The sequence below is a fragment of the Falco peregrinus genome, chromosome 2 (assembly GCF_023634155.1).
Source record: "Falco peregrinus isolate bFalPer1 chromosome 2, bFalPer1.pri, whole genome shotgun sequence".
In the NCBI taxonomy this organism is placed as follows: Eukaryota; Metazoa; Chordata; class Aves; order Falconiformes; family Falconidae; genus Falco; species Falco peregrinus.
In genome coordinates, this window is record NC_073722.1 from 123,319,999 (window position 1) to 123,337,406 (window position 17,408).

The 17,408-nt window shown below is 39.6% G+C and overlaps 1 protein-coding gene across 1 annotated transcript in view; it reads right to left on the reverse strand.

The window, feature by feature from the left end:
* Nucleotides 1–15,846, reverse strand: part of PITPNC1 (phosphatidylinositol transfer protein cytoplasmic 1) — an 86,878-nt gene extending 71,032 nt beyond the window's left edge. Inside the window, exon 1 of the mRNA XM_013299211.3 lies at nucleotides 15,333–15,846. Within this exon, the coding sequence (XP_013154665.2) occupies nucleotides 15,333–15,380 (48 nt within the window). The 5' untranslated portion in view covers nucleotides 15,381–15,846. The remainder of the gene's footprint in view (nucleotides 1–15,332) is intronic.
* Nucleotides 15,847–17,408: the final 1,562 nt, after the last annotated feature.

Consider the following 17,408-nt stretch of genomic DNA (forward strand, 5'->3'; position numbering starts at 1 on the left):
CACCCTACAAGATCTGGTATCTAAAATAAAGTAAATGTTAATCCCTTTCAGAGATAAAACTATCAGAAAAGTGCTCAGCTCCAAATGGAACCTAAGGAACATGACATACTGCCAACAACCACTTGGCAAAACACCTTATAATATGGAAATACTGTTGCACACCACTAACAAATATTGTTTGCCAAAAATACTATTAAACCCCTGAAATCCTAATTGTTAGCATTATTGCTACCTCTCCGATTCTCTTTAAGAAGCAGTCCCCAAATAGTCAATGATTTTAATGAGTATTTTTAAAAAGTAATCAAAACTCCTCTACCAAAGTTTTGTACTTAAATGCAGTAAAGCAGATAACCATGCTAAAAAAACCATATCAGGTGGTACTCTAATTGGAATTCTCTCTTTGAACTTACAAGTAATTCAACATATTGTATTAGCATTAAATGAAAATTTTACACTTTCACCAAGCAGGGCAGGAGTTGTATTTGCTTCTCATATACTTTTCATTTGCTATCATCAATTCAATATATTGAACAGAAAGCTGAGAAAAGAGCATATGAGAGCAATTTCTATTACTCAAGGGAAAAGAAAAAAAAAAAAAGGTGTGACTAGCACAGCTTGAATGCATAAATATAGAGCGAAAAGTTAACACAGTTTTAGTGAAGCGAGGTCATGTCTTAATCTGTCTCTGAAGGGGTCAACAGGTACACAGACAGGAGACCAAGCTGATACAGGCCAAGCCAATAGCAAAAGCCTATTTTGCCAAGGTCACTTGCCAGATGTTCTGTAAGACAAGAAGAAAGTTCCTTCCATGGATAAATCATTGTTTAAAAGACACAGTTTTAAAGATACAGCTTTAAGGTAAAATAAATAGACAAGTAATTTTTATCACTGGAGAGAGGACACTAGTGAAGTCACAGAGGAATTTGTGCTAGGTCTTGAAGTGTTCAACATACTCATTAACGATGGTAGCACACTCATCCACAACTTATTAAAAAAATCCCCAATGAACAATATATAAAAAGAACAAAACGATAACTTGAACCCAACAAAGATGGAAAGCTACATTTTTGTAATTAACCTCCTACAAAAAAGATTTATAAGAGAGAGTAGGAGGCATGTTACAAATAGTACAAAGAGAAACAAGGGGATAACAGAGCAGAGAGGGTGCAGAGTTACAGTGATCACTTGCAGCCTGCAACGCTCAGAATGCAACTCCTGATTAGATTAAAAGCTGAGTAACTTCATCTCCTTGACCCCAGTGGCAACAAACACCTGGAACAACAGCTTAAAATTCTTTAGTGCAAATCCACCACAGGGTCACCTCAAGGCATGACAGATGGAAGAATTCAGGGATGGAAATGTAGGCTTCACCATGGTCTTTTACAGGCAGAAGAACCAAACTGCCCCATTTACCACTAATCAGTCCTTATCATGCAGCTGCTGTTACTGCTTCTACTTATGAAAACATATAAATACACTACTAGGGACACAAGACCTAACAGTGTGAAACTACAGAGAAACATCTCAAAAAGCTGACCAGGAGGAAACAAGACCTCCCCTGTTACCAGTGCTTAGGGATATAGTACACAAGCCTTCAATCTCGGGCTTGAGTTATTTCTCATTCTTATGAGAATGCAATACATGCCACAGTGCCATCCTACCTTAAGGTAATGACTAATTTGTAAAGTTGTGTAGAACCTGCTTGAAAAGCATCTCCTACTTGGAATATTAGAATGGCTTTGTGTCACCCACAAGCCTTCGCATTTTCATGTCAGCAACTCCCTAAATGAGCCTCCTCAGCAACTTCATTAGATAAACTGAAACACTGGTTTTCAATCAAGAAATGATTCACAGAAGAGTTTATATATTTTTGGAGTTTATAAAAAAATGCTGAAGATTTAACAGGAACAAACCCAGTAACTCTTCATCAGTTTGAACCTTTCATCTCATCAGTATAAATGCAAAATATGAAGAAATATTTGAAGCCTAAGAAAAATAAACTAGTATCAATACACAGGTATGGGAAATGGTAAAAAGAAGTCTAAAGCTGCTCCACATCTTTTACAGATTGATAGTATCAGTTTTTTCTTTCTGTTTTCTAGAATATCACAAGCCGATACAGCACAACAATTCATTACAGAAAGGACACAGGGACCAGATCTGCTGACTTACTGACAATAACTTTGTATATCAACTTGCAAAACTCACTGTGCCTCCAAAACCACATATGTTTAAATCTGACATATGCAAATAACTTGCACACATGAAATCAGCAGAGTGATGAACTGTTACGTAGACAAAATGGAGTGTAAGTCCTTTTTCTTTGAAACTCTTGACCAGAAGGTGTCAGAAGTACAAAAGAAAAATAAGGGTTTTCAAAATAAGACAGACAAAAATGTACCCAAACAGCTCTATAATTATTTTTGCCAGTGATTACATGACAAAATTTTTGAAGGATGGCAAAGCTTTCATTAATCAGTAAGCCTACTCCTTTTCCTACATAGCTTTCTTTTATTTCCAGCTCAAAAAAAAAAAAAAAAAAGGAAAATGCTTTTAACTATGCAGCTGATGAAGCAAGTGAATTCTGCTTATTGCTATACAACCTTATTATTTATTAAATTCATTTCTCTGAAAAATGCCTTCTGTATATATCCTTGTTCCCTTTTCACTTATTTTCTTTTAGCTGACAAAATGGGTTAAAATCTCGGTTTAGACCCAAACTCAGGGAGCATTTACATTGCACTGTCTAACATGGCATTAAGAAGCAAGACACTCAGGGTGGAAAGGGGGCAATATCAGGAACCAGCTATCAACAGCAATATAAAAATTTACACTACAATTTCACACAGAGAATTACAACTGTTAAGAATGAATACCAATAGGTAAATGTTTAAGAAAAGCATGGAATAACCAGATATAAACTCAAAATAAAGGCTGGTACAGTGCAATGGCTAATATTTCATAAACATAAATACAAAATTCTGGTCTGTAACTGATGAAGACTTTGCTAAAACAGCAGCCTGAATCAAGACTCTTATTCCTGTACCCACATGGGCTACACTGGTTAGAAATGCTAGTTTAGTTATCTCCCAGGTGAATATTCTATTCTAGATGAGATTTAGGCAGCTCCAGGGCACCACAGGTTTAAGCAAGGGTTCTGTGACTTCCAGACGCGGGTACCAGCACCAAAGGAAAGCAGAGGTCCTACATCTACAAAAAGCCCAGGCAAAGGGCCAGCTGAACAGGGGTAACTCAGCAAAACCCAAGCTTGATAGTGAACGTCCATATGGATGTGCGGACCTATGACACAATTCGTAATAGACACGATCTACTAATCCACATTAATCGTCTTCAGTCATCCATTTTTTATTTCATTTGATCAAAAAGCTCTTGCAAACTCAGTGTTTTTTCTCTTAACTCATTGTACTTGTCAAAGGTTTGGATTGGCTACAATGCTGAGTTTCTTCTTCTTTCCTTACCATTAAATATGCATGAACGCTTCAAAGACTAATGCTTTACTGCATACATAACGGTTAGTCCGAAATTTGTTAGTGGCCCTAGGGAAAGTCCTCAGCTTTTCTGTAACGATGAAGTCAATCAACTGCTACCTGTAAGGTAAGCCCAGAAAGCTGAAGTAGCTCACTTAATTTGCAAGTCTAACCTCCAGAAGTGCCACATGTGGAAAAGGCTTCAAGTAAAGATGTTAAGTATAACAACCTATGGAAAGGAATGCAATTGCTAGAAGTTTGCAAAAGGCCTTAAGGACCTCCTTGCAAAGTTTAAGAGGCAAACTCTGTCTTGTGCACATAGGAGGTGATACTGGTTTATTAATGTTAATGTTTTTTATATAATATAAAATATAAACCAGCTTAAAACCAAACTATGACAAATCATACCACCTTCTGAACCATGAGTGAGGGGTTGGTTTTTTGGCTTTGCTTTATTCATTGGGCAAAATGGAAAACTGAGGCACAACCTTGAACTGAGTTCAAGAGAAAAATCTATGTATGCTCACAACATCTGCTGCTGCTGCAAACTCATTTTATATCCCACAGCTATATGAAAATTTGGAGGACCCAATTAACCTTGGGTTGTTACAAAGCTTAATACAGACAGAAGTCTGACAGCTACTTCTAAAAAAGGTACAAAAATCCTCAACAGGCAACTGCTGTGCGGAACTCATGTGACAATCTCTGCTCTGCACTTTACTGTTCATACCGTCATACCAACTGGGCATCTTCTGTATCTACTCAAATGTATTTTACAAATGCCATTGATAACACCCATACTATCCTGACTGAAGCGTTTGTACTTGGTTGCTCAATACTCTTGAGCATATGACTTTGTGCAGTAAGTAGAGTGTGAAACAATACTGCTACTTCAAATTATTCAGTTTTCACATTTTAGAATATTTCTGAGAGAAAAATCTAGAATCCTTTTTTCCCTGCCTAAATATTTAGGAGAATTTATGCCAATATCTGTATCTTTCTGTCCTTTTACTTTGAAGAATGGAAAAATATATAGGTATTCACATATAAAATATGTATTTATATGTTATGTCATTTATGTATTTTATATATACACACACATATATAAAACCTTTAACTAATTTTATAGAAGTTGATGAAATCTAATCAAAAGCTATTCTTATCCTTGTGAGAAGGAAGTGTCTTGGACAGTTTTGCCGCTAGGATATGTGTTGCCAGCACCAAGAAGGTGGGTACAAGCTAACGTCAATCCAAGCCACACTGTATTAATACGGGGCAGACCTCAAAACAGATGTGCATTTCCTTACGGTGGACACCTGAAGGAAATTAAGTGATGAGATAAGAGGGCTAATATGAGGAAATCACAAGGAAACAGCAAACTCTGTTCATCAAATACTCCTACAGAATTAGAGCTTTGTCCAGATGATGGTCCACAGAAGAAGGATGAGATACAGACCTCCCCGCCTTGCACCAAAGCATCTCCCTTTCTCCCACATAACATTTTCTTTCTGAAGTCTGACCTGGAGGATACTCACTGATTACCACTGACCTTCCTTGGACTGTCACAAGACAAGCCACTCATGTTGCTTACTACAGTTCTGGCCACTAAACACAAATTGGCATGTCTGAAAACGTCCTAGCTAAAAGGCAGGGTTGGAGATATCCACATTTAACTTGTATTATGCTGGCAGCATGATTAAATAAAAACATAACCACCTGTTACACTTATTTCAGTGGGAGTATCTATTTTCAATTATAGCATTTACTATCCACCCTCAAGTATGGCAAGTAACACCATGGTAACATAAACACAGTCGTGGCTGCTTGAGAAAGTTAAATTATAAATAGCAATGTATAGGCCATGAGGTCCTGGAAATAAACTAACTAATCCATAGGCATTTGTTACTATGACATAACATTTCCACTAAAATGTTGTTTGCCTCATCTCAAACCCACTCAAAATAGATTTAGAAGTTCGGCATCACTTGACTCTGAGTGAGTTCATGTTCAGACATGAAAAAAGCAGAGACTGCGGAGAAAATAAGCTATAGCAAAACAGTGGAAAACAAATTAAAAAAAAATCCCCATAGTAGGCTTTATTCTGTTTCCATTGAAGTTAATGGGAAACCCCCCCAAAACAACCTATCCCAAATGTATAAAAGAATCCCTTTAATATATAGAAACATGTTTTTATACTGAACCATCCCTGAGGAAAAAACAAAAATAAAAGAAAAAAGCAAAACCAACCAAAAAACACTGGGCTTAACTAAGCACCAAACAGTTTGGAAATGCAAACAAACTTAGCAACCCTCTAAAAGATTTTGTGCTCAGTACTCTTTTCAGCTTCAGTCTCGGTGCAAAGATCCATGGTAACTGAGGGAATACCGAGACGCAAGCCTCGGCCCAGCCCTCGGAGGGAAGCTGAATTCCGGATTGTTCTAGCGGGCTGTGTAGCTCCTTATCCCCAGCAAGGCTGAGCGGGCCAGGGCAGCAGGCTCTTGTTGGGAGCAGCAGGTTTCTGCCAGCTGGCCAGCCGCCTGCTGTGCTTGGCTGGGCTTCCTTGCTTGGGACTGGGACCAAAACCTCAAAAATGGGAGAAAAACAAGAGAATCAGAGCTCCTACAAAGTTAGGATTGAAAATTGAGAGCAAAGAGGTTACTGCCAAGTTCGGTGGTGCGAGGAGCGAGGACAGCAATTATTTGATTGTATGTCGGCCCAAAGACATTATCATAGGTTGGACACAAATCTGGGGCCTGAATCTAACCATGTGAAAATGTCTTTTAGGTTAGGCAAGAATGCTAAAGATTTAGAGACGTCAGACTGGTTTCTTTCTCGGTAAGAACAAAAGATTTGCGAAATCTACATTTTCTTTTGGTTTACAGCCATTGATAAAGCCTACTTTTGATCAAACTGATAAAAACCTGGAATGGATCTACTGAGGTCAATGGCATTACTTTAGATTTGCACCATGCAACTAAAATGGAATTTAAATTCCCAACATTTGTATTCCAAAGATATGCTGTGTTTTGTCATACATATTTGGTGAAATCTTGGCCTCTGACATCAGTGACAGAACTCATTGGTATTACTATGGTCTAAATTCCATTGAATGATTTTTCCTTTTACACAGAGTGAAGCAAAACAAAAGCTGATCCACTGAAGTAAGGTCCAAATAAATTTCATATCAAGTTTGTGTGATAACAGAAGCAAGCAGTTTACTTAAGACCGCAATCAGATGTACATTTCATATGTCTCATCTGGCTTATTCCAAGTCACTGTATAAATAATTTGTTAAATGAAATATTACTTAACGTTCAGCTAATATGCACTTTCAAAACCCCTGAAAAAATCAGATAAATAGCTGGATAAATTTGTCAAGCACCTTTTAGAAGGTAAGAATTACACACATACTAGGACCAGCACATTCAATGGACCTAACAAGTGAGACTACTTAAAAAACCATCTATGTATGACCAGGAGAAATACAAGCTTGGCACGTCTAAGAACTTCATGCTTATCAATAGAATAATAATTTGTCTTTATCTCTCTCACAGGCACAATGTTTTGGTTCATGGTGGACTCCAGTATTTCGGTAACCTTTCAAGTAACATGGTGATGCTAGCACAAAAGGTTATTTCTATAATTTTTCTTATTTTTTATATAAATTGAGAGCAAAAAGCTGGAAATATATTCAACAATTAGTTGTGTTTCTGACTGTCATCAGTGACTGATTGTTAATCAAGCAATGGAGCAACAGTGTGTTATACTGGAGTGTCATTATCACATAATTATTTTGTCATGTATTATAATAATATTTTTACTGAAAAACATTAAACATAGTCATTAATTGGGCAACACATTAAACCTAATATGACATTTAGTGTGATGAAATAGAAAATAAAGCACACTCGGCATGCTCACAGAAAACAATTCCCACAGAGCCCAAGTATTCCTAGATCACTTAGGCAAGATTAATCTTAGAACAGACATGTAAAAACTCTTAAACAGAGACCATGATTTTTCTGGAGAGCATATGAACAAGTCTTTTACTAAACCCAGCCTATAAACATTTATGCATGTGACTCATGACATGTGCTTTAAATTAAGTACGTGCACAAGTTAAGTATATGCAAAAGTTAGGAGTGTGCACTGTAAAACCAGCTTTAGAATCATAAAAGTACAAAACTATTAGAATCCAAAACTGCTTCAGCATTTTCTAACCACAAACAGGAAAAAGATGGAAGATACATGTTTTTTTCCAAGAAAAGCCATCAAAATGTCATTCCTACAATTTAGCACCCTGCATTATACTTTATAAAAACAAAACCAGTATTTTAATACATATCCAAGGATTTTAAATCACTTATAACCAAAACTGGGAAGAAATGATGAACTGAGAAGGAGATAAAGACGACTAAGGCTAGACTAAAAGCATTATATATAAACACAGGTTAAGTTCAAGTCTAGTTTCCTCCACCTACAGACTGTAAACCATCTGTTAACCCAACTTGAAATCTAAATTACTTTTTCTTTGCTCCTTTTTAAACCTAGTCAGTAATCCTGGGGAGCACCTCTCTCCTTGCTTTCTAGACACATGCAGACATCAGTAATTTCACTTGAACAGGTGCACAATATGCCTACACAAAGTTCCTCAGGCTGCACTGGAGAACTACCATGGCAAATTTGCATGAAATGTCACTATTCACTTCGAAAATATACTGTTGGTCATGATAGATGCTCTATAAACCAAAGATAAGAATAAAATGTAACAAGCTATAATTTTTTTTTTTAAATTGCAAATAAGTTTTCAATGAGCAAGAATACGAAGAATTACTCCTCACCCACAGTTGCTGAGTATATTGCAACGGTTTGCATGTGTGTATTGTCTGTCTCCATCCTTACAGTACCTAATGGTTGCTTGTGTGTTAGGTTAGATGTTCAAGATGGAAAGCCTGCATGTATTTCAGCATCCACAACTGACTGGGTTCTGTAAGGACAGCCTGGGGTACACATTTGTCAGCTTACTAGTCACAAAGAAGAGTATCGTGAATGAATCATTGTTCCATACTATGGGTTTTCCATTACCTAGCTAGGCAGTCTTTTGTACAAAAGAACATGATCTCTAACAGATTTTAACAATACAAATGTCTATCACACTAAACTGAATACTCATGAAGGAAAATACAATTTTTTTAACCTTTCCTAGTTATTACAGAGATCTTTCTGTTCCTATCATCTAAAGAGCTTTATATACTTCAAGGGCTATAAATCACCTACCATTTTCTTAATATGTGCGGTCAGGCAAAAAGCACATGAAAATTGGAATAATTACGTTATTTCTAACCTTACAATAGACAGATGAGGAAATTAAACAGGCTAGACTACGAGAAAATGTATTTGACATATCAGTTACCAAACTTCAAGGTGCTAATATAGGCATCTACATTATTAGGTACATAAACAAAAGTGGCTGCAATTTCAAAAGTGCTGATCATTTACCATTCATACCAACTCTTACAAGAACTTCATGCTCTCAGCAACTCAAAGTTCTTCCCAAAAAATACAAAACCAGAAAGCACCAAGTTTAAAAAGCCAGTATTGACATTCTGCATCTTTCTCTCCCTGCTCTTTTGTTTCCAAACCTACATTAAACTTCAAAGACAAACACACTTTGCACAGATCTCGATAGCATCAAAGCTCTGTAGAGTGTTTTAGCTAGAAAATGTCCTAAAACACTGACAAGCTGAATTTTGTTTTATGGGAAATGCAAAACCGGGCCCTGTATTTTGCCAAGGAAGCCCTCAAATCACATGTATAGTATTATTTGCTATATATATACCTTGGAGAAAACAAGTGTTGACAGGGAGAGGCAGAGCTAGAGAGATGTACGTCAGACTCTGGAGTTCCTTTGGTAATATCTAATCCTTTCCACTGAAAGATTTTTTTAATGATTTACACTGAAACTTTAGGAACAAAGATTGTCTTGTTTCTTTCAGAGCTGTACTGAAATGTGCAAACAGGAGTAAAAGAAGAAAATTGGATATATTTGGTCTACTATTTGCACTAGAGTTCAACAAAGATTTGACATGTGCTCTGCATTCCTTTGCTTTTATAGCTCTCTAGGTGACCACAACTCCAACAGGAAGGTCAAGCTAAAGCAAGGTATTCCGTTTTTTCCCATGGTAAAACACAGCGCTCCCTTTCATCTGTTCATTCTTACTAGACCGTGCATCAGAAGAAAATTAAATAGCTTTTTAATTGGTACTAAAAGTTAACTCCTGGTGCTTTCTCTCACCTATTTTCTCTGTTACATCATTATAATGATTCTTCCCAGTCCATAAGCTTTAAGGTCAATTTAAGGTCACACTGTATGTGGCAAAGGCCTTGTGATGCGAGTAGACATGACTGGCCACAGAAAAACCAGATCAGATCAGTTCGCTAACAACAGTCTTACACAATCATTTATTTTGAAGGGTAAAAAGATGTTCATAGTGGTGTAAAGAGCTTTTCTAGATCAATAATTAACTCTGAATACTCCTCAGACAAATATATCAGTGCCTTCACAGTATTAATTGCAAAAATAAGGTAAGGCTGGTGATGTTCTTGTAAGACATATCCAGAAAGAATGATTAACTAGAGTAAAAATTCTTCAGTAAAACAGCACTTTAAATTAAACTGTCAACAGCTATAATGCATCTGTAGTCTTACCCTGATTCCTTTAGAAGATACTAAAGTTGCACAATAAGCCTCCATTTTTGCTGGACAAATTCAGCTCAAAACTGCCAGATAAACTCTTTGCAGAGGTCATGGTCATGGCATGGTCTGACTATTATTTTATTTACAAGTAATTAAATTGAATTAAATTTGAAAAGCTGACTTCACATTATGTTTGCTTATAGCCCTCTTGCTTACAACCAAAATACTGCTTTTTCAAATCTTCCATACTTTTACATATTCCTGAAAATATGTTCTGTGGCTATAGCTGGGAAATGAAAAAAAGCTTACCTCACTGATCATTATTTAATCTATCTGTATTAACTGCAGGATGAGTGTATGTAGTTTATCCTGCAGTAGACAACTGCAGTGTAGAAAAATATGCATTTCAGACTTTATACCCTATGAAAGGCTTTTTCTGTTCTACATACATATGGTTATGTCTAAATATCATAACACCTGCTAACTCTCAGGGCATAAACCCACTTTCTTAGATGCCTTCATTGAGCTTTAAATCTGTCTGAATAAAACATGTTATAACAAGTACCCTTTGTACACAAGACAGTAGACTATGAAATCTTTTAAAGAAGAAATGTACACAAGATCCAGAGAATACAAATACTGTTTACACATATGTTGTTGAAATAATTTTATGTAAATAATCGACACTGGGAGAATTCATAATGTTTGAAAAAGAGCTAGACAATGGTTGTTTTTATAAAGGAGTAAGCAAAACACCTCTAAACCCAGAATTTGTTCACGTTGAAAAGATTTTTTTGTTGAAAAATTATCTACATTTACAGACATTTTGCAGGTCTCTGCTTGTTTGTATTCATGACAATACAGCTGTTCCTATACACCTCATGCAGGCAGCACTCCCCACAGATCCAACTTAGCTTTTATTTAAAGCACAGAATGGGGGCAATTCCACCAACTTCAGCAGAGATAATCTTGGTTGAAATAAATAAAGAAAAATCTGTTAGGACTTTAGGTACTCGCCATACAGACATGGTTCAAAACTAACAGAGATGTTAATGGTCATTCTTGTTTCCAAGGAAAAAAACTTATGACTACTGTATTTTATTTAATGTTCAGCTTTTAAATATATACAACCTAGCTTCACATCTTTGTTAGCATTTTACAGCAATAACAATTTCAACAGGATTCAGCAACAATGCCTTTCCACCTATTCCCTTAAAGAATAATCACTTTCCACACAGATCAAACTTCACCGTACTTTGCCCCTTCCAAAACAGAAGTTCAGTAACAAGTTAACCTATCCGATGTGGTTTATCATTTCAGAGAAAGGCATCTCAAAAGCACGAAACCATGTGATCCTTCCTGTGAAGAACTGTGGAATTATGACTTGCGATGCAATAAGACCCAAGTCTGAGAATTTTTTAGCATCTCCGCTCTTTTCAATTGCTTGGCATTCTTTTCACTTGCTTAGGAATGTGGGTTTTTTTAACTGATAATATTTTAAAAAACCACAATGCAGCCTATTGTAACATTCTGTCATATGATGTAACAAACTATTTCTAAGAATGAACTAACACATGAAAATGCAAGGGGAAAAATAACCAAGAGGCAGGCTCGCTTATTAATTGCAGCTGGGATGAAGACTGGTAACACATCCTAAGCAATTACTGCAACAGATTTTACTTCCTTTATGTAGTAATGAAAATAAATGGCTTTTTCTAACTTACAAGGTCTCAAGTTAACAAAAGGACTGAGTTTGCATTCATGCCACCCAAAGGTACCACAAACGAGGTAAAGAACAATTTATAATTGGCAATCATATTGGCTTAGTCAATCAACAGCTATGTTCTGCCCTAATTTGCAAAGTTCTTACAGCAGTTACTATTTTGCTTAGAAATTAGCATGGTATTTCCTTTCTCAAATTATTTTAAAGCTGATTAGGCAGCTTGCACCAATATGTAAGTAACAGTCCTAAATAACTGTCAATAACCATGCAGTTCAATGAGTCAGCCTCAGCCTTGAACGAGAATTACAGTGTGGTGCCACAGCATCTCAGCCAGCACTCTTGGAGCAACCTGTCTTTCCTGGTGCTTAAGGACAAGGGAACAAAGATGCAACTCAGCGCAAAATACACAAGAACAGTTAAGTCCGTAGCAATCTGCATTTCTTTGGAAACATTTTATTTACAGGAAACCATTTGGCTTCCAAGCTGACAGGTATACAAACAAAATCCCCATAAATATTTTTGTATCTTATCAAATCAGGGAATCCACATAATAGTGCCTCAAGAACCCGATCCGCAGTAGATAACAAAGACCCGCTATGCAAAACCTTCTACACACAAAGATACCACAAAGTCTTCAAACCTGGCAAGAGTGTTGCTGTTTTAGTGACATCTACCAGTTTTTTTACTCTTCTCTAAAGATGTATTTAGGTCAGCCAGTGTAGTGCTAATTGCTGTACTGCTGAGTGCATATTTATTTACATGCAAAGTAATGACTTCTAGTTACTCGACTGGACATTATGTAGCATTTTAACGCAAACTTTTTCACATTACACACAAAATCTGACTACAGAAGATTAGGTACAGGTGCCTGGCTGACATAGCACTCGGCTTTGCCTCCTGTGCCTGATTATTTTCACAGGAATGACATGGGAAGCCACTCTGGTTTTGGTGACGACACAACACAGACTAAAGATGGAATTCTTTCTCATTCATGTTGTGAGACTTCTATGTATGGATAACTGTCAGTGCTAAAAAAGAAAACTGCTCAAGGAAATGCTTTTGAATGTATGTATAAAGTGCACAGGCTGAAAGCCAGAACTTCCAAACAGCAGAAAAAACAGAGCTGTAAAGCCTAAGAAAAACAGCACAAAAAAGAGAAGCTATGCAACTGCATAAGAAAGAACTGCATTTTCACATACCTGTTGAAACCTACAACCTCAAAAAGACTTAGGTGCTTACTCCAGGTAATGTCAGTGCCACTGTAGATAAGGGCCAAACATCCCAGTTCTGCGAGAAATTGGCACATCCTTTGGAAATTGTGTTTCCATCAAAGCCCACTAAATTTCAGAGTGACTTAGCACCTTGCAGAAGGCAGTCTGGGCCTCTTAGATCCAAAATGCTTTTGTTTTTTGAAGGGTGGAGTTGCCTCATGATGTTCTAATGACTGTGTAATGCACCACCTTACTCTAGGCAGATGCCAAAAATATCATGTGTTATTGGTAGTTAATGTGCAACTAAGGGCAAAAATAAGACAGTAACACCTTCATAGACTGTAGGAAACACCATGAAGATGAACCGCTATGAGAAATACAGTCTGGGACTTTTACAGTATGCAGATAGCGTAACAAAAATAAGCTACTAGCTAATTTCATAATTTTGTCCTAGTTCATGTTACAATTAATAATGAAACAAGTTAAATATCAGACATGTTCTAGGTTCCTCATTAAGGCATCTCAATGATTAAGTAATGGATGATTCATCATAAGAGAAACTACAAGATGCATGAGTATCTTTAGTAATACTGTTAACATTCTTCAGAACAACAGACTTCCAGCATTGTCTTCTGCCTCATCATGCATCAATCGTTCCTGTTTTGGGAGATTTTTGAACTCTTCTGTACCTGGAAATCTTGTTTAACAACAATTTTTCAAAATAAATTAGACCTGCTCCCTTCTGATGACATAATGAACTGCTATTAATGAAGCATGGTAGTCTGAGGACATCAGGAACTGGCTTGGATAAAATGTTGTCTATATTAGGATAATACAATAAACAAATAAAACTATGTATCAAAAGAATAATCCTATCCAATAACACTGCATATTATGTAAGTTGGTTGGATAAATGCGAGAATTAAGCCTCTATCTATTTACCTACATGTATGTGATGGGTTTAGGTCCTGCTCCCAGAATGAATTTCCCCAGCAGCCCGAAGGAAATATTTGGCAGTTTAAATTCTCCGTTTTAGAATACTGTTAATTTGCCAAATCTGAAGATGTAGCCAAAAAAAGACCACTGAAACGCCAACTCTTGTCACACTCGCGAGCACTGCTCCACAGATACTGCAAAAAATAATCAAGCAGTGCCGCAAAACACTCACCTGGATACATTTATAGCAAGAAAACCGCGTAAATTAATCGGCGCGGTGAGCGCGCTTTGCTGTGCCCCGCGGGGCCAGGGCAGGGAACCGCGCTGCGGGGGGCACGGCCGCTGCACGCCGCTGCTGGCCGCCGGCACGGCGCCCCCTGGCGGCCGCGGCATCGCCCGCCGACGACGGAAAACTTTGCGCCCAGCTCGGCGCAAAGATGCGCAGGTGCGGCCGCCCCGGCGGGGCCGGCTGGCGTGGTGGGTGCGTGCAGGAGCAGGTTTGTTCCCCCGCTGCAGTACCCGCTTCTAGGGCGTAAGTGGCTCAACAAAACAACGGCGAGCTTTTTTTATAGATACATGAGGCACTATAAAGCAGAAAGCACCGTCTCATTTACATCTGCCATCAGGCCTTTAGGTACCCATCGCACCTATAAACGAGCACTGTTCACGCGCACAAGTAACTATATAGCACGAGTATTGCACGCAGGTATTACTGTCTTACTTAAACCAACAAGCAGGTAGGCCGTTTGCAGATAAATACAAACATCATGTTCCTAACACCGAGTTTAGAGCATCGACAAAGAGCAGTCTGACTTTCAATCCTTTCTTGAAATGACAAAGAAGTTTTACTAATAGATGATCACCTACCTACCGTACCTGTGCTAGAGTTTCAGGCCATGTTCAGCTGCAAGGGTATTTTAAGCAAAGGTGAGGATATATTTAGAATCTGGGTTTTGGACAAACGCTTTATCAGACAGGATTTCAGCACAAAGCATTCCCTTGCAAATATCCCTGAGATTCTTCTTAAAAAGTCTGGTTGATAAATCTTTATAACCAACACTTTGTCGACACAATGCTTTCGAGAGACTTAAGTTCCCTTCGTTCCTGCAGGATTGCCTTATTTTCCAATAAAAACATTCCTCTCTAGCCCATCATCTCCGACTTCGGTTCATCCCACGGAGAACAAATATTCAGTAAAACAAACAGAGCCTCAACTCGCCTTGAAAGAGCAAACCCTGAGTAGGGCACAGCCTAGCCAGGAGCCGCGGCGGAGCTTACCTCCTCAACTGTCAAAGGCATACAGATCCGGTACTCCTTCATGAGCATATTCCTGCTGCCTCGGTGCGGACCAGCAAACTGGGAGAAAAGTGGGGATTTCGGCACGACGAGCACGACGAAAACCAATCAGGGGAAAAAATATTCCAGCCTCTTTCTCTGTAGGCGCTTGGCAACGTGTCCACGAGGGAGTAATGCAACCATCCAGGAAGGCTGACCCAGCAAGAAGGAAAACCTTGCGGGAGCGACTGCTCCTTTCTTCCCCTTCTCCCTCCCTCAGACGGCGAGCGGGGGAATGTCACACTCGCTCCGCCGCCAGCCGCTGCCGAGGCTCAGACCCCGAACGCTGTCGCGGCGGCCAGAGACATCCGTCGGAAGTGCACGACAGCGCAGCTATGTCAAGACATGCCCGGGGCGGCGAAAAGCACAATCGAGCCGCAGCCGGGGCCGGCAGCCCGTCGGGCGGCACAAGGACGAGCCGCTGGCTGCCGAGACAAAGGCTTCGCACCGCGCTTCCCTCCCCGGCTGCCGAGCGCGGCTCCCGCCTCCCGGCACGGCAGCGCGGCCGCGGGGCTGCCGCTCGGCGGGGGGCGGGGGGGCAGCGCGCTCCGGCGGCCGCGGGCTCCCGGCGCAGCTCTGGCCGCGGGCGCGGAGCGGCTGCAGCGGCGGCCCCGGCGGGGGCGCGGCTGACATCAGCGGGGCGGGGGGGGGGCGGCCGCCGCTCGGGCGGGTTTAAACAACGGCGTGGGCGGCCCGCCGACCCCTGGGGAAGGGGCCGCCGGCCGGGAGACATCGCCATTGCAGCGGACTCCGCCGCGGAGGCTTCTCGATGTGGGGGGAAGTTTATTGCCCTACGTGTGACAACGCACCTTGAAACACGTTTACGAGGCGGCGTAAGGTTGCCCGGCCCAGGTCCCCCCGCCGCCGCGAGCAGAGCAGCCGGCTGGGTGCAGGCAGCGCAGGATGTGGAGGCCTCACCCATTTCCCTTCTGGTCAGCCCTTCGTTATCTGCCAGCAGATTTTGCAACGCAGATAAAACTCTTTTTTCGTGTCGGCTATTTACTTTCAAATGCCACGCAGAAAGTTCAGTGGAAAAGGGCCCTCCTTCCTTGCTGGACAATAAAGCCAGAACCGTTTCAGGAGGGATCCTCCCCTTAGCTGGCAATTTGTTTGTTAAATCGGTTTTTAATATGCCTGGGGTTTGTGTTTTTCAGAGAAATTACCCCGTTAAGTCACAACTTGATGTGCACAGGAACCCAGTTCTGAAACTAGCCGAGAACCCCGAACTGTTACACAACCCTAGGTAAATCGTAAAATGTTCATATTGCTGTTTCTCCTGTCTTGAAATGGCTGTAAAGCATGCATTACACAGAAGCACTGTGACAGTAATATGAAACTGCAAGGCACTACAGATAATGGTAAAATACACATCTGCATTTAAGTATAAATTATTTGCAAAAATAAAAGTGATGAAATACCATATTTGGGACACCTAAAGATTTAGGTCTACAATGAAATGCGTGTTTCATAAGAAGAAAGAGCACAAAACCCTCAGAACTTCTTGGTTCTGAATGTACATTTCAAAGCTATGTATATAATTCTTAGCCCGGAGAGGACACAGTGCCATCTCCTGGAGCTAACGACATCACTTTTCCATTCCGTTGCCATAATGGCACAATATTTCACACACCCTGCCTTTCCAGTCAAGTACAAACACCTACACAAAGAAATAGAAAATCTGGGAGCTCTGTTAGCAGTCTGGATTTTCAACGGAGGTATGAAGAACGTGGTTAATGATACTTCTATCTCAAATCTGACAACAGCCATTTGTAACTACCGAAACTGTAGCTGTAATCCATAACGTCAGTAGTAGTATGCTCCTGAAACTTCTATGCAAAACAGCCAAAACAAGGAGATGCCTGTGGTATTACCTATAGATGAGAGGTAATCCAAATTCAGATCTAAAACATCTACTTCTGTTTTAAGTGATTTGCTAGTGGTTTCATTCATCGGGAACCATACCTCTGGATTTCTGCTTAAAAGCAGTGTAAAAAATTTGAACTTCTTTGCATAGGGCCT